Here is a 25785-nt window from a genome sequence, read left to right on the forward strand (position 1 = left end):
TGTCATTTGCTTGGAAACATATCTGCATTATAACAAGTACTCTCTCAGTTTCTCAAGAACCATGGGAACAGCAAGATTATTTTATCACTGAAGTCTTATCAACACAAATTTAGAAGATCTCTGTGTTCCTTTCAGGACAGGTGTAGTCAGCACAGTGTCAAAACTGGCAGCTGAAATTTGGAAAATTGGATAAACAACTGTGAAGTGGGAGAATCTCTTCTAGTGGAACTGCACCTCACCATCTGCATTAAAACCTCTTTAAAAATAAGACTAAAACTCTTAAAATCACTTAAGAACTTCTGAGAATTGTTGTGTGTATCCCTAAGAAACTGCATTTATTTTTGTGTGTCCTACAACTCTAACACAGTTGAAATCTGCATGCTTGGGAAGTGGCCCAGTGAGCCCTCAATTAATTTTTCATTTCAGTTTGCCAAGATCGTTTTGGTTGTCTTAAAATATTTTAGCTTGTTTAGAAAACCAATCCTGACAAAAAGGATGTGTTCCTAACTCAAAGACACAGCAAAGCAGCACATTTGAATGCAATGCCCTGTTATCCTAGCACTGCATTTTTCATTGTTCTCTGTGGTCTCACAAGGTTTGTTATTTCCATCCCTTGCAGAATACCCAAAGGATAAGCAGTTCTCAGTCCACGCAGCCCCTGGCCACCCCTGTGGTGTCGGTGACGACTCCGAGCCTGCCCCCGCAGGGACTCGTGTACTCGGCCATGCCCACTGCCTACAACACTGGTAAGCCCTGCTGGGGTCAGGGGCTGGGACTTGGACCCACGTGAGTCAGAAGTCCAGGAAATCTGCATTTCTGTGACACCTGGCTTTATTTTCCTCTTCAGTTCAAATGAGTTCCTACTCATCAAAACTGAGCCTGTAGCTACTTGCTCTTGTGAGTGCCTCACGTTTAGGCAGTAGCTGATCCTTTGGTAGTTCTGTTCTTCAGATACTTTGATTGTCTGCAGGACCTTAAAACTACTTTTTATCCAAGCTGGGTGTGATGGAAGGCATTTGGTAATGTAAGAGTGATGAGTGGTTTGCTGGATGGGAAAGTAGTTCGTGAAGGTCGAGTAATAAGTGATGGAACATGAGGCAATGGCAGCCTCACATTGCACAAGGGGAGGTATAGGTTGGATATTGAGGAAAATTTCTTCACCCAAAGGGTTGTCTGACATCCACCAGGGCAGTGGTGGGATTCCAGCCCCCCAAAGATGGTATTTTATACATTTTCTCTACTCTTAGCTTTGAAAGTTTTCACTGCAGTTTTTAGTTTAGCCAGCCAAGCACCTCACATTCTCTTGTATCTTTTTATGTTAATGAGCTCATTAGCTGGCAGTGCCCTGAGCCCCTTTCTGTGCCCCGGGCAGTGCCACAGCCAGGAAGGTGCAGGGAGAGGAACTGTGCACCCATGAGCTGTGGGGGCTGTACTGGGACCCTGCACTCCTCACACCCATCAGCCAGGGGCTGTATTTGCCCTGCAGCAGCACCAGCACACAGCTGCCCTGAGGGGCTCAATTCTGAAGCAGGGAGTGCAGAAGTTGGGCTGCAGGAGCAGTGTCATGGGCAGAGCAGTAACTTGCTGTGGGTGATCAGCTGAAGTGTGTTAGGTGGACATGCAGACCTTGGTTTGACTCTTGCCCCAGAGATGGTTCAGCTCTTGTGTTCAATGGCTGTTCAAAGCAAACTGTTCTGGTCCCTGCTCAGAAGAGCCATGCTGAGTTTCACCTGATACATCCCTTCTGTCCAGTTGGATGCTGTTTCAGAAGCAGTGCTGGGTGCATCCCTCACCCAGAATAACCTGTAAGCTGGTGGCTGAAACATCCAAAAGCTGAGAGGGGCTGCAGTGGGAATCTCAGGAAGCAGCAAAGGCAATGGGGACTGGTGTCCTACGCAATGGACAAATGCTGGTATCACTGGGGTGTGATTTTAAACTCCAGCCCATTTCCTTTGATAATGCAAATAATTTGTGCAAAGCTTTTAGCCTTTAGTGGTTTTCGCACACTTAAGAAGTGTTTCTATTAGATTGAACCTTTCAGGAGATTTGCAGAAAGAAATTTGATGTTGAAACTGAATTGTCACCTGGGGATTCTCAGGGTAGTCACTACTTACAGCACAATTTCAGTTTTGCAGTTCAAGGACTAAGATAAAATTTAAATACCTGAATTGTTTTTCTGGATTGATAGGGGTTGTTTTCTTCAGAGCTGGAAGGGATAGCTGCAGCTCTTGGGTCCTTAATTAAAATGTTGGATATCAGTTTTCCGCAAATATCCTATTTTATATAATCTGTTTTGGTATTCTGCAGATTGCTGGAGGAAGGGCCAGAATCAACTGAGTTACTGGTTCTAAAACAGTCCAGGCATTTAAAAAAATACTAAAACTCCCAGCAATCAGTTAATCAGTAATTGACACCTGAGCAGAGCACACCAAGCCATAAAAAAATTCCTGGCTTCAGGTCAGTTGTTTTGCAGAGGCACAAACTTCCCAGTGCTGCTTGTGGGGGTCACTGCAGTGAGGGTTTCTGTGGTGCAGAAGATGCTCTTGTGTGTACGACTTCATCTCCTATCAGGTCACTCGTGCAGCAGGGGTAGCCTCCTGTCACTGCCAGCAGGTATGTGATTATTTAGGGAATTAATAGTGCAGCTAATTGTGTAGTGACATACGTACTCCTCAGAGAAATACCTCCTCAAAGCCCTGTGACCACACAGAATGTGTCTGAAGTGTCAGAAGTTAACTGTCCATGGTCATAAAAGCTGTAATTGCAATGGAAAAAAATTATGTGGGAACTGAATTCCTATGAGTGTTTCCTTCAGGTCTGCTCTGACAAATCCCATCCGCCCAGCACTTCCATCCCCAGTGCTCGCACGGGCCACACTTGGCAGTTGTTGGAGGCCTGGCTGCTTTGAAGGCTCAGTGCATGTCTGGGTCACTGGAGGGGCTGCAGAGTTTTTAGTTTTTCTTCATTTTTTAGATTCAGTTTTAGTCTTGCGAAAGGGGCTTTTTGGGTCAGTCATCTTGGGACAAGCCTTTCTGAAGCTGTGCAGAAATATGCGTGAGGGGTTTCAGAGTTTCAGCAGAAGTGTCAACTGAGAAGAAATGAAACAAAAAGGCAGCCTAAGAAGCTTCATCTGCTGGAAGCGGCTGGGACTCCTGAGGCCTTCAGGAAGGTTCTGGCAGGGATGTGTGTGAGTCTCTGACAGCACAGGGTCCTGCTGGCCCTGGATTCTCCTCCCAAGATGAGCTATTTTAGGGAGATCCAGAATTTATACACAGCAGACAGGTCAGGGGATGGGAGGGGGAGATCGTTCAAGAAAGGCTCATCGCAGGAGAGAGAGAGAGAGATTGTAATGGTGGTGGCATTTTAGGACAATACTATTAAAAAAACTCCTATGTCCCCAAACACAAATCAAAGCCAAACCCAGCTTAAGTGGAATGTTTGGTTCCTCTCCTGGCAGTACAGAGTGAGTTTGGCTGCTCACATTTTGTCCCATTCTCAAGAGACAAAAATTATTTTAAGGGAGCTTTATTACAAAATAATTAAAAGCAGAGAAGAGTTTGTCTTCAAACCTGAAAGAAAACAAGAGTGATAATGATCGAGTGAAAACACCTTCAGTTCTGTGAATGAAGTGAGAAGTGAGGGAGCCCTGCAGCAGCCAGAGCCACCGGCCGGCTGCTGCTCTGGGGTCAGAATAGATTGAGTTCTCCGGGCTCCATTTAAGTTGTATTTCTAAAGTATGGTGTTCTCTTGCTCCACATAAAGGGGTTTCTTTGGTTTATGTGATACAGAGATGACAGTTTAATCAGACATTGAGGAGCGATATTGTGGGGAAGGGGGGGATGGGATGTGGTACAGTGGGACTGCACTGACGGGTCACTGAGGGGTTTGGGTACCCGGCCCCTGCCCTGCCTTTTCAGAGTCCCTGTGACTGCCTGGGCAGCCAGTGCTGTTCATGGCTTGGGTCTGGATGGAGGTTGTAGGACCAGGAGCTCTGTGGCATCGTGAGCAACCCAAATGGTACCTCTGTCTTGTCTGAGGAGCTGCCACCTCCCACCTGGGACTGAACCACAGCCCAGGTGTCTGCAGTGAATTCAGGCCAAGATCCACCCTGACTCATATGGATTCTTCCCTTTTTGTTTCATTTTGAAATGTCCATGTAGGCAAACCTCTTCAAAAATTCCAAGTCTTGCTGCAAGGTGCACACCTCTGTATATACACAATGCATTAATGTGTTGTACCTGTGGGTTTGGAAGAAGCTCCAAGACAGCAATGTGGAGGAACTGAAAGCAGAATGCAAAAAAGAATTTCATTTGGAGGCATCTGTACTGTTAAGCTCCCTGTGAGGCTGGCAGGATTGCTCCCAGAGTTTTCACGTTTGGATTCCTTTGGATCAGCTGCCTTTGTTCTGGGCAGAAAGCCTTTGTATTTGCATTTATTTATATATGTATGTTATATATATAAACCCCCCCCTATTCATTACTTCGTTGTTTGTTTGTTTTTCCCCTCTTAGATTACTCCTTGACTAGCGCAGACCTGTCTGCCCTGCAGGGGTTTAACTCCCCAGGAATGCTGTCCTTGGGGCAGGTGTCTGCCTGGCAGCAGCACCACCTCGGTCCCGCGGCCCTCAGCTCTCTTGTGTAAGTACCCGGGGTGCCGGTGCAGGGCAGCACTGGGGGAGCTTCTGCCTCTTCTGCTGGATCAGCTGCACCAGGAGAATACTGAGCACATTTTAACCTCTTGTCTGTGCTGCAAAGCATTTGTGTGTCAGGGTGTTTGTCCCTGCAGTCACCTCCAGCTAATGAGCCGTGTCCCTGCAGGCTCAGCTTCTCACCAAGGAGGCACCTGTGTGATGACTGAAATGTTTGGCAGTAGGAAATCCTTGTTTGTTCTGAACTTCTGTAAATGCAGCTCGGACCTTTAATTAATGCTTTTTTCTCCTTTGCTCTTCCCAGTAAGGTGCATTGATTAATGTGCTGAGCCCCAAGGCCTCACCGTCACAAACACATGAATTGTCACTTGGTTTTCACTTTTTGTTTCCTTATTTGCGCCTTTCTGTTTTCTTTCCCCAGCACTGGCAGCCAGCTATCTCAGGGTTCCAATCTCTCCATTAACACCAACCAAAACATCAACATCAAATCCGAACCGATCTCCCCTCCCCGGGACCGCGTCACCCCCTCCGGGTTCCCGCCGCAGCAGCCGCAGCCGCCACCGCCGCCGTCGCGCCAGGAGCTGGGGCGCTCCCCGGTCGACAGCCTGAGCAGCTCCAGCAGCTCCTACGATGGCAGCGACCGCGAGGATCCCCGCAGCGATTTCCACTCCCCCGTCGTGCTGGGGCGGCCGCCCAACACAGAAGATCGGGAGAGTCCCTCGGTAAAACGAATGAGGATGGACACGTGGGTGACATAAACCCACAGTGTCGCCCTTTCAGTTTTGTGTTCTCAAAATGAACTGTCCTGACATATCTAAATTTATAAATAAGGACATGAATAAGTATATTTATATGTATATACATACATGCATATATATATCTTCACATGCATATATATGTGCTAGTGTGTGTAGCATACACCAATCATCAGGCACTTATGACAAACTCTTGTATAGCTGCAGATGTCCCTTGGTAAAACGTAACAGAACAATCCAGTAGGTTTGATCTCTAGTCTGGCACTTACCTGGACTCGTGTGCAACCCCAGCCCAGCCCCATGGCAGAGCGGTGTCCCCGCAGTGTCTCCTCCTCCTCCACACCCACCCGAGCGAGGGCTCGCCTGTAGTACCGTCCCTGTGTGTAGTCAGCTCTATGGTTACTCGTAGTTAAGAAATAATTGCTTTGTAGCAGCAGAGCAGTAGAAAAGCAGGAAGAAGAAAGCAATACTGTACATAAACTGACCTTTCTATTACCCAACCTGGCATGGGTCTCTATTGCAGAGGGTGCATGGAGAAGGGCTGATGCTATAAGAAATAAAAAAAAAAAAACAAAAACCCTGTTTTGCACGTGCAAAAAAAAAAAAAAAAGTGTATTGGGTCAAAGAAGTGATTTTTTTAATGAGTGAAAGAGAGACATAGAGAACTCGCATGAAATATTCAGAAAATATTAGCCTAGAAAATAGAACATTAACAAAATAAAATTAATATATTAAGTTATAATTGGAATATGTTTGACAAATTTGTTTTTACGTTCATACCTTTGAAAAATATAGAAACGGATTTTAGCTCATGTATATTTTATATTAAAGAAAACAATACCCTAATGAATTGAAGACTATATATAAAGTTATATACAGTACTTTTGAACACATTCTGCTATGAATTATTTATATAAGCCAAAGCTGTATGTTGTAGCTTTTTTGTAGAGTATAGTTTTATCTTATTTTGACTTTCTAGTTTTTGCTTTCAAAGATGAAAAGGAAAAACTTGCAGGCGGAACCTTGGGGGAAAAATAAGCCATGAACACTTATATGTAAATTTAAATTTGAGCCAAACTCTTTGTGTATATAGCATCCTAAATATATTATCACCTTTGGTGTAAGTACCTATGTATTGTACGGTCACCAGATTAAAAAGTATATTTTTGTGGATTGACGCCAACTTGAAACAAGGCGAGGTCCTTATTAAGTAGAGTATTCACTGTTTAATATTTACTATTTTGTTAAATATACTGTACTTTCTTTGGATTTTAATTATTATTAATATTATTATCCAGATTTTTCAGAGGGTGTATAAAGGGGTTGGCCCCCTCACTGGTGGTGAATGTGTGCCGTTCAATTGTAATCTCTGTGCTGTATGGTTAAGCTTCATTATACATTTTATATATATGTATATAAATAGCAAAGTGGCAAAAAAAAAAATCCGGTGTTAAGTTCATCCTGCATAAATATAAAAAATCTGTTACAACACATTTTAAGGCATCATTTTAAAGCTGCCTCTTCCAAGGAGGAAAAAAAAACCAGTGGAAAAACTTGACCTAATTTCTCATGATAGGGAAATGACACATATCAGAGGAGCGCAAAAGGTTTTGTGAGTTGGCAAGTGGTTTGGGAAAAATTTGCTGCTTCCAAGAAAGAGGGAGGAATGCAGAGCCCCCTTGTGCCGTGAGACAGGGCCGGGCGCAGGTTTGGTGTTGGATGCGGGGCTGTGATCCCGCAGGTGCTCCCGGTCACCTCCAGGCTGGCAGTGCTAGTTCTGAGTGGAAGCTGCAGTCCTGTGGGATTGCCCAAACTCTTCAGAGTTAGCCCTGATATTTATTACGTTTTTGCTTGGGCCTTTTTTTTTCTTTTTTTTTTTTTCCCCCCCCAGTTAAGAAAATCCCTTGATGCTGTAAGGGAGGGGTGAGAAGGGCGGTGCAGCGTGGCCGGCTGCCCTGTGTGGTACCTGCGGCCTCCAGCCCTGTCCCCTGTTGTCCTGACAACGTCAAAACCCACAGGGGCTCCAGTCCCAGCCCTTCCCGTGGAACTGCTTCCTATTGCCGTGGGTTCATCCTGGCTGGCAGGAGCATGGAGGCAGACGGGACACGTTCCAGTGGCTGCTGTGTTCCCCAGTGACCGAATTCACTTGCTGCTCCCTGGAACCTTTTGCTGCTCTGACTAGTGATGTGAGTTCCATGATTTATGCACCTGTATGAACTTTGCTGTACATCCGAGTGGGAGTTCTGCATTCACATTTACTGTCTATTTTCTTGTGTGCCTTATCAGATGGCTTTGCTGACTGTATCTCAATAGTCTTTATTTCTATGCAGGTTTTTAAACAGTACTTAAACTACTGTTTTCTTAAAGACAAAGCTACACAAGGGTTAGAGTTTGTATTGAAATTGCACCAATGAATTAAAAAAAAAATAATAGAATCAGTTCTAAAGAGCTGGGCCAGGGAGCGGCCCTGTGCTGCCCTAGCCCCAGCAGAAACGTCCTTCCACAGCTCTCTGCTCTTGGGAGCACCTCCTGCCACCGAGGACATGGGAATCCTGGTTTTTAATAACTAGTAACTCACTTTGAAACATACTTTTTTAGAAATTGTAAAAATGTTTTATAAAAAAAAAATGACATAGCACAGATATTTCAACAGGTTTAAAAAAAAAAAAACTTTTTAAAATTATCTCTGCTGACTGAAGTGCAAGTGGATCCAATCCTGGGCTGAACCCAGTCAGGTCTGAATGATTTAAGATTTTTATCTCTGTTGTGACAAATCACCTCCATCCTCGAGCTCTCACAATAGTTTTGAGAATGCCACGGTGTCAGGGACTCATCAGAGAGAACTGCTTTAGCCTTGCCTTCCCTCCAAGGACACTAATGCATCAGAAACTTGCGAGTTACTGTGCGCACAAGAAATACATAGTAAATAAGGAACAAAACAACTCCTAACAATTGATCCTGGGCAGAAGTTAAATCCGAATGTGAACGAAAGACTTAACCAATGTAAACATTTAAATCTTAGTAGAACCTTTCTTCACTTTGCTGTGCAAGAGAACACTGCTTTGCTATATTTAAAATGGCTTTTTTAAAAGAGATTTATGTATTTGGTAAATGTTTGTAGTCAACAGTTCACAAGAAGCTGTTCACGGTTTAATGCTGATAAGCCGTTTGGCGGCACAAGCTGGACTTTGTTGCCATCCTTGAGACGAATCTTTTAAGAAAAAAAATAAGTTAATCTCAATTTTTTTCCCTGAATGTGTTGTTTTTTCTTCAATATACAATAAATATTCTAGTGAACTTTTTATCAAATGGTTAAGAAAATGCTAGAGGTTGTTGTAAAATATTTGTATCCTGCATTCACTAAAGTAAAGATACTGGCTTTTACTGTGTACTCCAGCCTCTCTCGTGTTTGCAGAGCACGTGGTCCTGTCTGGCGCGTCCTTGCCCCCTCCAGGTGTCCAATTCAGGTGCGAGGTGTTGGTTTGAAACTGCAGCCATGAGCATTTTCATCAACAGGAATTCACACACGCTTGTTACTACACTCAAGGACTGATGCTTGCTAAGAACCTTTTTTACAAAACACTTAAGGGAACTGGCAGATAAACCAGGGTCCATTCAGAGTGGAGAGCCCAAGGCCAGTCCCACCCCTCCAGCCCCGCTTCCACTCCTGCTTCTCACTGCAGGGGCTGAGGTAAGGCTGCAAGGGACCCCACTTTCTAAGGCAGGTGATAGCAAAAAACGCACAAGCTGTGCCCCTTGCGCTTTTATTTCATGTGGCTTTATTTAAAAATGTAAGAATCCCCCCCTCCCCAGAACCAAGAGATACAGCTCTTCATAGAAGAAAAATACAAGTTTTTGTTCACTGTAAGATACTTTAGAGTGCTCATTTACAAAATTAGGTTCCCACTTTTGAGAACTGCCGGAAACATAGGTTCTCATTGTAACAGCACATGGTTCTGCTTGTGTGGTGTGGGGCTCCTCACCTTGCTGGAGAAGCTTCAGTCCTCCCCATCCAGGCAGACACTGCCAGGCTGCTCTTCCTCAGGCCAGGCTGAGGTTACACCTGTACAACAGGTGCTTGTACCACAGCCCCTCTCCAGCCCCTGCTCTGCCCCAGCAGGCTTCGGGCTGCCGGAGAAGCCCTGGGGGCCTGCTGGCAGCTGGGAAGCTCCAAATGGGACAGGGCTGAGGTGGGGAGGACAGTGCTTCCTGCACCTGCCCACCAGCTCTGCCCTCACCCTCAGCAACAATGGCAGCTGCCCATGCAAAATCCCTTAGTGTCTGGTATAGGAAAGCCTTCACCTCTGCCCACAGGTCTGGAATTTGCTGAATCAAACTTCTGAGGCAAATTCTTCACTTTAGCGAAGCTCCCAAGGGCTGCCTTGCTGCTCCCTTGCAGCAGGTAGTGTTTGCTGACTGGCCCTGAAGAGCACAGCCCTCGGACTGACCGACGTCTCCACTGCCCTGCGAAGCTTTTTAATGCACACTGTCAGTTCACAGAAACCTGTCACAATCAGCAGCTGCACAGTCCTCTCCTATAAAGGCTTCATCCTTCCTTCTTCTTGGACTTCAGTCCTGGACCTTGCAACCTGCACCCAGCTCAGCACTTCACTCCTGCCCAGACTGCACACAAGGAAGTAATTCCATGACCAAGCCCGGGTGTCTGAGAAGCACCACTGTAGACTATTATTAGTTTTTTTAGCAAATAATACTGACTAGACCTTCTGCCAGCAAATGAACCCTTGAGAAGTGCATGTGACTCCTCTCTCCTGCTCTCCTGTCCTCTTCCAACACCCTCTGCCCACCCGGGGCCATGCAGGGCTGAGCAAAACCCTGAACAGTGCAGATCCTGCACTGGGACCTCCAGATCGCAAGAGCCATCTCTGAAGGGTTTCACTGTGGGGAAGAAGTCTGGGCTCACCCTTCCCAGGGGTGGGCCTGACACATCCTAATGGAACACAGCTCAAAGGTTTGCTCAGGGGGATGACAAGGTGGGGTGCTGGCAGTGTCCTTGTGCCCTGGCACACCCAGCTTAGAGCCCCAAAAGGCATCATTAAGTTCAAGCAGGCCAAAACCACCATGGTCTGCAAGAGACAAAAATGACACTTCTGAGAAAAAGTGTCCCCCCCCCTCTTCCATTCCAGCAAAAAGTGTTTCCTTAAAATGTGAACAACCCCCAACTTTCCAACCACATTAATACTGCGCACTCTAGCTCAGCAGCAAAGGAGTTGCTTCTAGACACATCATTAAGAAATAGCTGAAGCAACCACAATGAGTAAATTGCTACAAACCACTTTCCCCTAAACAGAGTTCCCAACTCTTAAGCCACCTCGATGATGATCTCTGTAAGCAACAAAACATCCTTATTTTTCCATCAAAAATCACATCACCTCATTTTCAGTCAAATTCAGGATTACATCATCAGCTACTTATAAAAATAATCTGTATTGTTGTATCCCCTTGGAAGCACTTGAGTCAGTCATAAGCACATGGGCATCACTGCTGGAGAGGCTGGAGTGGGCTGCCCCTTCCCCTTAGGATTTTTTTCCTACAACTGAGCCTTGTGGTAATTTCCCTTCCAATCCAGTTGTTGAAACATTTGAGGTTATGTTAAAGGTGCGGGCCACCAGGCCTTGCGTTTTAAAATAGATGATATAAAATACTGGCAGGACAATTCCTATCAGGAGCATAATAAAAACGGCGTTCCACCACTGGATTCCACAGTCTGCACCATTACCAGTCTCCCGCTTCCCTGCCTCGAGCAGGGGCCTTTCCAGCGCCTCCACGCCGTACTCCGCGTTCAGCTGCGCGTTCAGCTGCACCTCCACCTGCACGGCGTCCTGGATGCTCTGGTCAATGCCCCTGAAGTACTCGCTGAGGCGCCGGCCGCCAGCGGAGCCGCCCGCGCCTGGGTCGGGCTCTGGCAGCTCCACGCGTGTCAGGCCAGGCTGGGCGGGCTCCGCTGGGGGCAGCCGCAGCGCCCCGGTGCTCTCCGTGAGCAGCCCGTATGGCCGCACCGGGATCTTGATGGACTTCAGTGCGTACAGGTCCTGCTCCCGGATGAAGTTGTTGACACGTTTGATATCCGCAACCTACGGCATCCAGAAAGGACACAGACAGTGACTGCAGCACAACCCCGGAGTGAGGCAGGAAGCAGCTATAAACCAGTGTGCACGGAGCTGTCATGGAATAAAAGCAGGCCCGGGATTCAAGTGGTTAGGTGTTCTGCAGAGATTCCCCAGCTGTGCCAGGGTGCTTTAGGTCCTGCTGGATAGAGTCAGTCCCCTGCTAAACCAGTCTACCACCTCCTCTAGTGCACTTGTACCTGCTGTGTTTTGCTCCATACTGCTTTTCCTTCCTTTTGCTTTCTTTTCCCTTCTCTCACTTAGTTAAGGCAAGAAGAATCTTTGTAACAGATCCTTTTTAAAACAGTTTTCATACCTTACACATGAGTGCTTAAGGTGAGAGCACAACACCAGTGTGAGCAGGCAAAACTCCCCTCCTGCTCAGGAAATGATTTCGGAGTGATCAGAGCTCCACTTCGGGAGCAAACCAGTTCTGAAAACAAGGGCCTGGAGAGCAGGGGAGCATCTGCCACACAGGCAAGAGCATCCTCTGCTCAAGCAGCACCTCTCTTCTGCAGGACCAGCAGCTCATTCCTCCTGAGCTGCTCAGTGCTCCTGCTGAACAACAATCACCTCTGTGCTCCTGTCACCACCTTTGTTGGTTCTTGTGTAGGGTTCCTGTCTGTGAGCTGTATCCCCACCCAGAGCAGGAAGAGCAAAGAAGAACAAGCCACATGTGCAGCATCACACACAGAGACAGGCAGTACCACTGCAAAGACAAAGGCAAGGCAGTGTCCTTTATTTAACATTAAATAAGAGAAGATGCTTAATACAGTGGCCACTCACAGCCACCCAGTAAGTACAGCAACTCCTCAGTTGCACTAAACCCTCTGTCAAAGAAAAGGAACAGGATGTCAGTGCGTGCCAGGAGCTCTCCACAGCAGCCAAGGAGATACGAAAAGAACCTTGAGGAAAAGGCTGGAGGACACAAAACAGCAAGAGCCAAACCAAAGAGAAAGGCAACACAAACAGGTAAACCACCTCCCATACATCACACCAAAGAGACACACTACAAGGGACTGTGCTTTGCTCTTTCAGAAATTACAGCAGGACCTGCATTCACTACACACTCACACACTTGAGGCTGCCAAGGAAACTGGAGAGCTAAAACAAAAAACCCACTTTACTTCCTAAGCACTCTGCTCAAAGGTAGAGATGAGATGGATGCCTGAATCTCATGTTTACTCTGCAAAGCTTGAGAACTCTGAAAATGGCACATTTAGTCCAGGACCTGATCTGAGGACCCTGAGGCAAAAGGAATCCTCAGCCACTAGTTCAGGCTCCTCACAGCCAGCCCCAGCGTAACCTCCGGACTTAAACCCTGCAAAATCTCTTAGTTATGAAATAACAATCTCACCCAGAGCCTCCTAACTGAGGTGCTGCTTCAATTTCTGGATTTGTTCCAATGAAAACAAATTACTGGGACAGTAAATATCCCCTGTGGTGTCTGCAATCAAATACTGCAGTGTGGTGCTAAGGCTCTACAAACAGAAAGTGGAGCAGCACTCAGACAGAAACAACGAACAACGAAGCATGCGAGAGATTGGGCTGCACAAGCATTTAGGCTTATTTTCTCTAATCATTTTTTTTGGCTGCAGTGAGCTCCTCTTGTCCCAGCTAAGAACAATGCCAAAAGCAAGCCAGGACTATAAATGGTCAAGAGTAAAAATAAAAATTTTGAAGTGCTTTGCATCCCTGCCAAGTTATCTGTGGCACATGCACAGAGCTATTTGTTGCACTGTCTTAATACCCCCTCCTCAAGCAGATTCTGAAACCAATGTCAAGTTCTCATGGATTTCAAGAAGTTCATCCTGGATTTTTACACACATTTGCCTATATATCTGTGGTTACAGTTCCTCTTACTGCTGTCCTGGTGACCTTTCAGGAGCTGTTTAATTGTGCAAATAAAACAAAACACATGAAAACTGTCATGCCAGTCCTTAAAAAGACAAATACACAAATCTCCTACAATAAGGATTTCTGTACTTGTTCAATTTAACTGGAACAAGTCAGAAGTGCCCTTTCTGGAAGAGAGGGAGGCAGCAGGACAGTTCTTTTCCTGTGGGAGGAGAACACTACGTGGTCCCTTCCATCAGCTTGCTCTTCCCTTGGGCAGGGCCAGCAGCCTTCAGAAGGGCTGAAAGGTTCCAGGAGCGGGACAGCAGAGAAGCAGCCATGGCAGGGACAGGACTGGGCCCTCTGAGTGACAGTGCAGAGGCACAGCAGGACTTTTCAAACCACAGTCCAAAGAACTGTCCAGAATCTCCATCCTCTGAATTCACCCAACTGCTGCTGAGAGCACCACACAGCCACAGCTCCAAACCCAACCAAAGCTCAGCTCTGCCTTCTCAGGCTCTCCTGGGGCCAATCAAGGCCTATTCAAGTCCTACCAGACTCGCTTCTCCGTACGCATCAGGCTCATCAGCAGAACCTGCAAGGGTGCCTTTTTTGTTTTGTTTTTGTTTCTAAGGGCATGGGAGGGGAGGAATTGCTGCAATCCCTCTAAGGCCTCTTGCCTCAGCTGCACCGCACAGCTGCTGTGTGGTTAAGCAAGACAGACTGCAATTGCATTGCAGCAGTGAAGCCAGAGCCATATCATTATCCCCACTACAGTCACTGGCCAATTGTTTGCATCATGGAACTCTGAAATCACAGTCCAGCTTGCAGAAAAAGGAGGCTCTAAAAATACAGCTCAAACTGCTAAACAACAGACGGCTTCTAATGTTCAGACCAGGTAATTAAACTTTTCATCAGTTTTGCTCTGCTTTAGAACAAAGAAAATGTGTTGTGTAGTGGGTTCCAACTCAGAGAAATCTCACTGTGCACACACCCTTCCTCCTGCCCACAGGCACCTGAACTGTGCACGCTTTGGGATGACAGCAGACAACCAAAACCCACACACACACCCCACCTGGATTCTGGGACTGAACTTTGGCACCTTTCCACAGCCAACCCTGTCAGACTCAGACCTTCCTTGCAAAATGTAAGCTGATACGTTTCAAAAAATAAACAAAAAACCTCACCCATAACGGCGGTGTTTCTTTGTACTGCTAAATTTGCTTTAAAAACTCCAATGTTCCTTGAGAGCAGAGCCCTGACCCTAATTTCTACACTCAGCTTCCTAATGTTTGCCCTCACTGAAATAACTTAGTACAACCTGCACTTAGTCACTGAAATTAAACAGGAAAGTAGGTCAGGCAGGGTATGAGGCTGACAACATCTTCCTAGGCTGTTGGCTGAACAACTCTTTTTTGTGTTTGTTTGGGGATTTTTTTGCCTTTATCCAGTTTTACCCAGACACTGATCATTCATAAAACAGAGAAGGCCAACACTTTCCAGTGTCAAAACTACCAGACCACAGGACTGGAAACCGCGGCACATGAAACCCCTCTGATGTGATTAGCCCCAAGCAGAGGCAGCCCTTACCTTACAGCCGTACTGCAGGGCCAGCTTGTTGAGGTTATCCCCCTCGGTGATCTCCCGCTCCAGAAGCACCACGTCCCCCAGCCTGTCCCGGGCAGCGCTGCCCCGCTGCTGCTCCTTGCCCCTGGGCCGCAATTCCATCACGTTGAGCTCCTCCTCTGAGGACTCATCTGAGTCAGATCGGCCATTGGGAAACACATACACCTGCCTGTCCGGGAAGTTGTGGACAGTGACAGGAGCCTGGAAGGATCTTGTTCGGCTCTCATTCAGCCTCATCTTTTACACCAGTAGCACCTGTAACAAAACCCAGACATTTTTAGTTTCCTCAATACGAGGGTTCAGTTCTTAGCATGAAAGATTCAGAGAATGCACAAAAAGTTGGCAGGTGTGAACACTCACACACACAAAGGTTTCTTGTACCCAGGGCAAATCCAGAAGTGCCACTCTTAACAGCAGTATTAGAAAAGTTATGTACTCAAACTTCAGCAATCAGTAATCTTTTTCCAAGTTGGTTTTTTTTTTGTTTTGTCTACCCGTGGACAAACCACCTTATAAGACTATGTTGCTACACATTTTAAATGCTACATTCTATAATTTCATTAAAAAGCAACACAGTCACTTAAGCGAACTGTCTTTAATTATGGTCAAAACATACAGCAGGTCTACCAAGAGACATTAAAAACTGAGCAAAGTTACCCTTTTCATAAGTCCTTAGTTCTCTACAGTTTAAGAATCCACATTTTAAGTTCTTGGAAGTGAACTTTTTTTTCAATAAGCACAGCTCAAGCTTCACTTAAGTTCAACCTGAATAACAAGGCTTCATTTTGCTGCATGAAGACTACAACTTGCCTGAGCACTTTAATTATTGCTCAGCCTACAGCTGTAAGGGTTTTTTTTGTTGTTGTTGTTGTTGGTTTTTTTTCTTCAATCCTCAGCTCCACAAACAATTTGTTGTCACGGTCAGGCATAGGTAAGAAAACCCCACACTGTTATGGAACCTTGACCTTAACGTTCTCCATCTACCTCTAAGGGATTCTTCAGGTGAAACCACTACGATTTAATGGCATTTCCTTGGCTCCGGGCACGGCACCCACAGCTGCGGGCTGGGCTCAGCTGTGCCGGGGGAGTTCAACATCCAGGACCAGGGTGGACGCTGCTGTGGGACACGCCGGCCGCCCCCGACACAGCTCCCTCCTTAGGGAGTGCCGAACTCTTCCCCAAGCTCCTCTGGGGACCCCGACCCCGTCAGCACTTCAGGAGGATCCCGACACCCTCAAGGGACCCCAATCTCCTCAGCATTTCAGGAGGGTCCCGCTCCCCTCAGGGCGCCCCGCTCCCCGTGGCACCTCGGGGTCTCGATCCCCTCAGTTCCCGCTCCCCTCAGACGGTCTCGCTGCCCTCAGCGCTTCAGGTGACCCCAAATCCCTCAGCACTTGAGAAGGGTCCCGATCCCCTCAGAGTGTCCCGCTCCCCGCTAGGGCTCCGCTCCCCTCAGCGCTTCATGAGACCCCGCTCCCCCCAGGACGTCCCGGTCCCGGTCCCGGTCCCGGTTCCGGTCCCGGTCCCGGTTCCCGCCCCTCTCCCCGCGCCCCCCTCACGGACCCGCCGCCATCGGCCCCGCACCGACCTGGCCACGGTCTCGCCCAGCGCCCCTCCCATTGGCTGGCGGCGCCGGGGGCGGGACTTCAGCGCCAGCCGGCCAATGGGAGCCGGGGAAGGGCGGCAGGGCGGAAGGGGCTGAGCGGCGGGGGCGGGACGGGCGGCGGGGGAGGGGCCTCGATTAAAGGGCCCGCGCCCCCGTCCCGGCCGGGCGGGGACCAGGTGACGCACCTGAACAGCGGGTGATGTCACACTCCGAACAGAGGTCATGTCACACACCTGTACAGTGGGACACGCCACGCACTTGCATAGCCCCGGGTGAGGTGTCACTGCCCTGGGACACGTCACACACCGGTACAAGGGGTCATGTCACACACCTGCACAGCCCTGTGTTACAGTAACATTTCAGGTACTACACTGTCAATATGTAATATATATCAATATTACAATATGTCAATTTTACATTATGTCAATATTGCCTCCACTCAGTGGTGCCTGCGGAGCAGCCAGCAGAGCTGACCAGCTGTGCTCCACACTGCCATGTTTGCCTTGGCCCATCCTGACTCATGGCTTATGTTTAAAAAACAAGCTCAGGATACACTGTTAGCAAGTTCCACATTCGAAGCTTTTCTGGGGTGCAGGGACAGGAGAAATAATGCCCTCCTTGCCAGCTGTCAGAATCAGCCAGGCACTCCTTTGGGTGCCCACGGGGTGAAGACACTCTGGATGGACAGCCTGGAGTTCGGCTGCTGGCTGCTCTTCGCCCTAAAGGTGATGGACAAACCTGCTGTTAAGTTAAATTAAAGCTGAGTGTAGTCACTGCCATCCCTTTGCCTCACCCTGTGCAACCCCAGTGCTGGAGGCAAGAGGGGAGGGTATTTCCTCTCCAGCTCAGGCTACCACTGGATTAGATACAACATCAGCTGATAAACGTGACCCACTAAGAGGAAGGAAGGCTCCACATGCATCAACAATTTCTTTAAGCAACAGCTGTTCTTCACAGCTCTTACCTGCCCATACACCTTTGTGGGACTGAGGGATTTCAGCAGGGATGGAAGGGTGGTAGGAGAGTGGCCAGGCAGGACTGCGGCTGAGCCAGGACCCCATTTCCCAGCAGGTCACAGGATTTCCTTCCCTCCATCCCTGGGCCAGGTTATCCCAGGAGCAGATGACTTTGGGGCTCAGGCACCTTAGGTAGTTTTCTGACCCAACAGACAACAGATTTAGTGAGCTGGAGAGGGCTCTACAAGCATGGGCAGTAAATAAAAGGTGCCAAAATACCTTTCCTGAGCCACTTACAGCCTCTCTGTGACTACTGAGGTTCAAAGGTTACAAGCAATAATCACGTTTTGTAAAACAGATCCAGGTTAATCTGCTCAAACCTGGAAAATAAACTACTGAGGAAATGCTGGAAACGTGGGGGAATCAACCAGGCTTTGCTGACAGGGCTCACTCTGGGCTGGATTACTTGTACTTGATAGTGTTTAACAAGAAGTAACTGTTTTGTAGGAGTGCTGATGTTGGATCTGGGTCAATTGCATGGATGATGTCATCATTCCAAATAATTGGAATATTTTTGTAGTTAGCAGATAGACTGTGAGAGCTGCAAAGCCCCAAACAATCAGAGCTTGTTTGAGAGCTCAATGGTTCAGTCATTACCTACATTCAGCCAACACAAGGGTCATTCGTGCCCTGAATTTCAGGAAGACATCTTCCTGCCCTGACAGATCAATGCAGAGGGCAACAGAGTTGAGAGTCTGCTCATTTTCACTCAATTCAAAGAGCAGTGTGTCCATGGTGCTGGGTACCAGCTGGAATTCACATCCATGCCAGCTGCTTCCCAGAGTTAATCCCTGTGATAAACAATCAAAACTTTCATGAAGGTCTTGGCTGGGGCTTTCCAAATAATCTAGAACAGGGCTCCTCTCTTGTGTCCCTGCGATTCCTGGGAGCTCTTGTTCAGACCCAGAATTGCAGTTTTCCTCATCACTTGGGATTTGTCCCTCTTTTTTCAGGCTCACTTCAGAAGTGTGAGAAGCGTCAGACACATATTCCCTGTGTCATTCTTTGCTTCTCTTTCAGCTGCATTCTAAGCTGTGCAATAAAATCTCTTGTTTGGATTCCTGATCACCCAGTGACAGGCTACTCTCCACCCTTGGGAAACGAATAACTTCACATGTGAGTGGCAGAAAGCAGCTCCTACCCCTCGTGCCTGGGTGTTCAACGACCTCACCTGAGCGGAGATGGGGCATTTCACACATCCCTGCACACTTTGTCGCTAGTGCCATCTGCTGCTCAGGCTGCAGCTGCTCAGGCTGCCATCTGAAAGTCCCCAACTGCTCAGGAGGAGCAGGAATAACAATTACCATTCATAGATCACCAGGGCCATCATTACTGGTGACCTGATCCAGAATTTGGGATTAATAAAAGCAAGGCGGAGTGAAATCAGCCACCTGTTTCCTACACCACATGGGACATTAACAATACAAATGTAGAATGTGCAGTCAATAAAAGATGAGGGAGGGGATTCTCACAGGCTGTGAACTCCCATCCTGACACCATGTACAGCACAGATTCAAGAAAAACTTCTTGAGCATCTCCTTAATATCGACCAATCGTTCCTGTTTAGTTTAACAGATATATGGGAAAGGCTCCTACACAGCACTGGGAGGCAATACGAATCTGCTGGTATTTCTGAATTAAACGTCTAAAAAGAGAAAAAGATGAGTATTCCTTTCTACCTTCATATCATTCTTTCCTAGTGGGAGACTGGGAAGGTAGCTGGAGCAAACCCCACCCATACTCTGGACATGGCATTATAGAAATTATGATGCCTCTATTGCAAATAATGAATAAAAGCTGGGCTTTGCTTTGGCTTTAGATTAATGCAGCCCAACCAATTTCAGTGGAGTTACCCCTGTGTTAAGTCAGAAGCATGAGCCAAATACAACAAAATAAACCTCTCCCTGGTACCTGGAGTGACTCAGCTTATGCGGGTACTGCACATACATTTGATTGAATTATACATACAGCCATAATTTTAAGAGGTTGATACAGTAAGCACCCAACACAGGGGAGAAAACCTCAGCTAAATTAAATTAATTATAGGTGTATATACTTAATACAGTTAATTGAGCTATGGAGGTTACTCAGAGTGCATGTTTGGTAGCGTCAGGTTACACCTTGTCTCTTTCAAGGGTTTCTCCTCTTGGAGCTTGTGTAGCTCAGCAGGTTCTAGACTTTGCCATGGAGCACAAGTCCCATTGTTACCTGCCCTGGGAGGGACTCGGGCTGCAGGTCAGCACTCTCAGGAGGGAGCTGATGGTTCAGGTGGTCACATCTGGAAAGGAGCACAGAGCCCATGTGATAGCAGCACTGAGAGCAGGCTGAGAGCCAGCTGCACACCTTCCCTGCAGGGACATAGGCTGAATACAGCCTTCACCCACTGCAGTGTGACCCCAGCCCACCCTGCCAGGTGATAGACACTGTGGCCTGTGTCCCTCCAAGAGAAGAGGAATTTGTCACCCGGAAGTCAGGGTGTGAGGAGCTGGGTACCCTGTACCTCTGGGGTCTCCCAGGGCAGGAGCACAGCTCCTGCCTCCACCCTTGTACGCTTCCTCTCCTGCCTGCAACAGAGCACGTGTGACAATAAAAGCCCAGCTTCATCATTCATCTCAGACATCAAATTACTCCCACCTACGGGGACTACATTTGCAACTCCCTCACGTATGCTGTGACTCAGGAGTGGGACTTTTATCTTGAGAAGCAGAATGCAGATCTCAACAACACTGCTGTCTCCTGGAGGAGATAACGTGTCTCTGCTCAGAGCCCTCGTTCTGGGCTTGCCTTCTATCACACAGCTCCATTTGGCAGGGGCTGCCTGGCGTGTGTGATAGCAGGCCCTAAATTACTTCAGAAAAACAGAGACTTATTCTTTCTATAAAAACAAATGACTAATTAAAAGTGGTTTTAATTTTGTAGTTCATATTTTCTTGGGATTGTCCCAGACTCTGGAGTCCATGCTCCACACCCTGTCCTTCTGGAGGAATTTGGCGAGGCAAAGCACTGTGAGAGATTTGTTCCCCTTCCTCTCCCTTACTCTTAAAATCCCTCCCCCCACTTCTCCCTTCCTGCAACTGGTAAACTGTGAAGAACAGGAATGTTCCTGGGAAGAAACCCAGGCAGAATTGCGTTCAGAACAAGTCAAAGATTTCTTGCATAGCTGAAGCATGTGTTTGCAATCCCCAATTGCCGGAGCACATAAGCCCTGCCAGCGAGTGCTGTTCCCTTCAGATGTGCTCAGAGAGCTCTAGGCAGTGTCCAGGGCAGCCTGGGGACAATCTGAGCTGAGGAATTGCTCCATGGCCCATCTGTTCATGGTGCCAGGCCAAAAAGGTTCTCAGTGAAAGGATGGCAAAGAGTCATCCCTATCATTCCAAGGAGCTGTGCTAGGGATGGTCAGAAACGGTGGTCTGGGACCTCCCCGAGCCACAAACTGGTTCCATGAGAGAGCTTGGCTGCTACTACCAACCTGTCAGCCCAGGCTTCAGGCAGCTTTTGGTATTGATGCCCTCCAGAATACTTAGCATGTGCTACCCCAGTAAAGGACAAAACCACAAGATCCCTAATTGTAACTGCTGGGAAGCAGTAGAGAGCCAGCAACTACAGCCTGTTCTCCCTTCAGCTTGAGAGGTGCCACTGATCCAGAGAGAAAATTACTCTTCCAAGGAGTGCTGTTCAGTGGTTCAAAACTGGAGCCTGACAGGGCCAGGAAGGATGCGAATTGGGGGCTGGGACACTGGTTGGAAAAAGCAGCTTCATTGTATTTGTGAGGAAGCTTTTGTCCTTGGCACTACATGGAGCACGGGATATTACAGGAGCATAGAGTGAGCCCTTGCTCAAGCTGGTGCTGATACTGGGGAAAAGCATCACTTGTCTTTCCAATGACCTTATTGTGTGAGCTGAGCCTGCCAAGAGCTGTCTCTCGCTCTGTGCTCCTCGTGGCCTGAGCCAAGACTCCTGAATGCTCTGTGCCGTATTTGATATCACTCGGCATCACTGGCAGGCTCCCAGGGCTCACACATGTCCTGGGTGGGACCAGGACACCTCTGTGCTTTGCTGCCTCCAGCTCGTCTCACTTCCAAACAGGTCCAATTGGATTTTGCAATTTTTTGAGTATAAGGAACACCCTGAGCTTGAGGGAGGAACAGAAGGAACAGAAGAGTCTTCCAAAGCAAGATCCTTGACCTCCGTAGCTGCGTAGCTGTGCTGGCTCCTCTTCATGCTTCCCGACAGGGCTCCCAGGTCTTTACTAGTCTGTGGCAACAATAATGAGCAAGTAACACGTGGGGGCAGTAGAAGGCTTTGCTTCCCTGTCTGGGAGTCTGTGGTTGGAGCATCCTTGCAAGGGTCCTGAAGAACTGAGGTGCTCCCAGTTTTGAGGACCACTGTGGTGGGCACAAGCTGCTGCTGCTGCTCAGACTCTAGGATAAGGATGTTGTAGGACAGAGGGCCTTTGTGGCCTCCTGGGACAGGATGTCAACACTGAATCCTGGGATTTTGTCACTGCATCTGGTCCTGCCCCAGTTCCTGCAGGCCCAGCCCAAGCACTTCCATGCTCATGTTCAAAGCACTTTCAATGAGAAGACAGTGAGAGTGTTGTCCACAATGGAAAACTGGCTGGAGTGAAAATCCCAGAGTCAGATCCCACTGCATCCCACAGGACAAGCCTTGCTGAGCTTGTTGCACCACAGGCAGGATGGAGCCCAGCACGTCCCTTTCAGTGAGGTGAAGTGAAAAAAAGAAGCCCTTACCTCATCACTGTGAAGAAAGACGAAGGCTTCAACTGCTACCATTTATTCTCTTGCAGACTTGGAATTTTCAGGTAACAGGAAAAAGCCTTGATCTGGGCTGTGAAGGTCTTAAAAGCCAAGTTTTCAGAGTAGGAATATTTCAGACAGGGCTGCAATTTACACAGTATGGCTCTAAGATTTTCTGGCAGGGCTATCTCCAGAATAGGTGTCATTTTTCCTGCTGAGTGAGCAGAACTTCAGGAATTGCTTGTCCACTTGATATTTGCCTGATTGCTCACATCAGTCTCCCCATCATCAGTAACATGGCACAAGCTGATAGAAATAGCAAGAAATGAAAATCCAGCAAAAGCCAGCCTTGTCACCAGAAATGATGATGGATTAATTATAATAAGGGGTGGGAAACAAAACAGCCCTGTGCTCCATGAGTAATTTAAAAAGAGTAAAATCAGATAAATTCCCAGATAGGAAAAGCATTTTCTGTAACTGAGGCTGCTACTTTAATTGGAAAATGCTGTTAACACAACTCTGACCGAGGTGAGGGCAAGAGCACAGCAGGGCTGGTGCAGATCTGCAAGTAAACAGCTGAATTGCTTCTCTCAGCCTCAATCTGCAAAATTCTGAAGCCAAAAGAACAGCTTTAAATGTAAAACTTCTGTTGGAGCTCATGCTTCAATTGGGCTATGAGCCAGGACATGCAAAGACTTAGGGCATTAAAAGTCTCATGGAGATGAAAAGACAGTGGGGAGTCATTTGAGTTGGCTTGTAATGCACTAAGCTATAGCAGGATCTGCTTTCATTCCCTTTAAACCAACTTGTGGGGAGGCAAACTGAGAAGACGGATATTTTATCACTTGTAATTGTTACAGCAAAAGCTAAGGCTAAGCATGGCCCTGATGGAATTCCTGTGTCCTGCACAAAGCCTGGCAGAGGGGTCCCAGCCCCAAGCTGGCTCGGCCGCTCCAGTACCTGGGATGTGAAGTAGCCCCTGAAAATGTCCCAAACCACAAAGTGACCACTTCTAAGGATGTATGAGCTTCTCTGTTGGCTGTTGTTTTCACTTCAAAACATTATCTCAGACAACCTTTAACCACAGAGTAACAGAACAGGTTTGCACTTACCCTTGTCCTTCCAGGGAGCTCAAAGTGCTTTAAAAATCCCCCACCAAGCAGTGCTGTCGTGGTTCCTGTGCCATTGCACAGTGGTTCCCTGAGTTACAGGACAGTGAGCTGCTTCACCCAAGGCTGCACAACACGTTGGAATGTCAGCACAGCCCAGATCCTGGGAAGCTGGGATGAGCATCCATCAAGAAATGAAGGATGTGCCTGGCTGTCAATAAACACTGAAAAAAGCTGTGAATAGCAGCAAAGTGTGATCACCAGGTATCGCCAAAGCACAACTGGCCAAATCCAGCTGTTGTAAGGAAAAGGAAGAGGAGCAGGGCCATGTCTTTCACTGGTTAATGCTGCACCTCCCTGCATGGACTGGCTTCAGATGGACAGGCTGAGCATCACTACCAGGGGTCTATGAAATCCTTTGCTGGGACTCCTCACTGCCAGAAGCTGCTTTACAATATTCCCAGCTGTTCCCCTGAGTATCAGCTTAGACAAAATTAAAGACAAATTAATTCCCTTGGGTTTCAAGGACCCTGGGAAGTCACTAATCGGGCTCCTGCTGAACCAAAGTCAAGGAAGAACACTGTTAGCAACAAACACAGAAAATCTAATTAGAGCCACAGAATGGGTATGTGCTACTGGGGAAACCTTTGTGTCCCTCTGAACCACATTCACCACAAGGAGAGGAGCCCCAGTGGGCAGTGGGTGCTTTTATCATAGTGCCAGGGGCGCCTCCCCAGATGACAGGAGGGAAAAAAGACGCACCAAAAGCTTCATTAGCATTAAAACCTCACCCTCAGTCTTTGTCCTGGCACAGGGTTCTGGTCTGAAGGGGGAGGAAAGTGTTTCCATCTGTTTTGAGGCTGGTGTTAGGAAACCCTCCTAAAAGCCAAGGGCCAAATGCTGCTTTTTCTCTTCAGGAAACAGTCCCAGGACATGGTCAAAGACACCAACCACACAGGGGAGACTTTGCAGGTGCAAGGCCTGGATGCCAGAAGGGAGTTTCACCATGGTCTCCTCCGTAAGAAGCTGCTCCAGAGTCACACCCACAAGGACACCCTCAATGTGGTAGGTGGGTGCATGGGAGCAGGTTTGCCATGATGCTTGGCCTTTAAATCTGCCAGGATCCTGGGAAAGCCATTCCAGGACCCTGTGCTTGGAGTGCTAAAATCAGAGCCTGTATATGAGACAAAAAGTCTGAAGTGTCATCTTTCTTTTGTGTTCCCAGGTGGGACTCCACCAGCACCAGAAGGAATACCACAGAGAATCAGTGGCAGGTGGATCAAGTAACACCTCGCCCCATTCCTTAAAATGCAAAACACACACACATGCTGAGCTCTTGCTCAAAGCAAAGTAGCATCCTCTCCTCTCATTGTTACGTGTAACCCAGAGCCTGTGGAAGCAGCTACAGTGAATTAACATGAGAGAAAGGAGCTGGATTGAATTTGCTAAGGGAGAAAAAACACCATAGGCATGTTGTTAAGATTAAGAATGAACACTAGTTCTGTTTATTCTGATTCATTTTGTTTGATTGTGCTTGTCCTAGGAAACGAGAGAGGGGATATATCAGCAAGAAAACAGGAGAGCAACAAGTTGATGGTTTAGACTTCATGCAAACATCATGCCAGTCACTGAACCAGAAGAGCTGGCTCAGAGGCAGACATTTATCTACTGGTAAGATCCTCTTGGGGAAGAAACTCAGAACAATGTGGAAGAGAGATGGTAAATTGTGCTGCAGAGCTAAGCCAAGCAGTCAGCAGAGAATATGGCATTGTTTGGGTTTTTCTTTGTTTTCCTCCCCATTCCTCCCCATTTATTATTAGAACAAAGAATATTTTTTCCTGTAAAAATCTTTGTGCCTAAAGAGGTAACACTGGGGTGTGCTCCTGCACCAGAGCTGAACTTCTGGGTAGCTTTGCTTCAACTTGCTGGATAAAATCATAGTAAAACTCTTAGCTATGGATCTCTGTATGATCATTACCTCAGCTTCAAACACCTACATTTACAGCTCCTTGTTTGTGGTGATAAAATATATCACCATGGTTTCAACTTACCAGAAAGTCTCTCCCACCAGCTGCTCTCTGTGGAAGTGTCAGAGGAAGGAGATCAGGTCCCAGGTGGCCAGAGAACACAAGCTGTGGCTGGCCAGGAGCAGAAGCTGTCAAACACGAGGCATCTGGAGAGGTGAGGAAATTCAGGACAACTTCTTGGTCCAGCAGATAAACCTTCCTGCCTTTTTTTACAGATGTGATGCGTTTACAGATGTTCCCTGAAAGGGGCAGCAGAGACCAATCCCACACAATGAACAGA

General features: G+C 47.5%; 2 protein-coding genes and 1 long non-coding RNA gene across 15 annotated transcripts in view; 1 reads left to right on the plus strand and 2 right to left on the minus strand.

The window, feature by feature from the left end:
• The window catches only part of MEF2A (myocyte enhancer factor 2A), an 82647-nt gene extending 73853 nt beyond the window's left edge, over positions 1 to 8794 (plus strand). For all 9 annotated transcript variants that reach the window (XM_048317166.1, XM_048317158.1, XM_048317157.1 and 6 more), the window contains 3 exons: positions 620 to 746; positions 4511 to 4637; positions 5070 to 8794. In XM_048317166.1, the coding sequence (XP_048173123.1) occupies positions 620 to 746; positions 4511 to 4637; positions 5070 to 5406 (591 nt within the window). In that variant the 3' untranslated portion in view covers positions 5407 to 8794. The remainder of the gene's footprint in view (positions 1 to 619; positions 747 to 4510; positions 4638 to 5069) is intronic.
• On the minus strand, positions 7292 to 16620 carry LYSMD4 (LysM domain containing 4). Of its 5 annotated transcripts, none has more exons than XM_048317169.1 (3): positions 16579 to 16620; positions 14955 to 15245; positions 7292 to 11495 (listed from the first exon to the last, which is right to left on the minus strand). In XM_048317169.1, the coding sequence occupies exons 2-3, from the start codon at positions 15225 to 15227 to the stop codon at positions 10938 to 10940; spliced, it is 831 nt and encodes a 276-aa protein (XP_048173126.1). In that variant the 5' UTR covers positions 15228 to 15245; positions 16579 to 16620; the 3' UTR covers positions 7292 to 10937. The 5 variants fall into 5 exon arrangements, with proteins under 5 accessions (XP_048173126.1, XP_048173125.1, XP_048173127.1 ...); XM_048317168.1 differs by having other exon boundaries at positions 16554 to 16586; XM_048317170.1 differs by lacking the exon at positions 16579 to 16620 and adding an exon at positions 15975 to 16422.
• Positions 16621 to 24954: 8334 nt separating this feature from the next.
• Positions 24955 to 25785, minus strand: LOC125332807. Its single transcript, XR_007206623.1, has 2 exons — positions 25530 to 25785; positions 24955 to 25017 (listed from the first exon to the last, which is right to left on the minus strand). It is a non-coding gene; the product is annotated as an uncharacterized LOC125332807 (long non-coding RNA).

Source organism: Corvus hawaiiensis, chromosome 13, assembly GCF_020740725.1.
Source record: "Corvus hawaiiensis isolate bCorHaw1 chromosome 13, bCorHaw1.pri.cur, whole genome shotgun sequence".
Lineage (NCBI taxonomy): Eukaryota > Metazoa > Chordata > Aves > Passeriformes > Corvidae > Corvus > Corvus hawaiiensis.

Bases quoted from the DNA above. Each gene is read 5' to 3' on its own strand.
- LYSMD4 (XM_048317169.1), bottom strand. From the start codon at position 15,227: ATGAGGCTGAATGAGAGCCGAACAAGATCCTTCCAGGCTCCTGTCACT. The intron at 11,496-14,954 runs GTAAGGGCTGCC...TGGATGCCGTAG, and splicing joins CCCTGCAGTACGGCTGTAAG to GTTGCGGATATCAAACGTGT.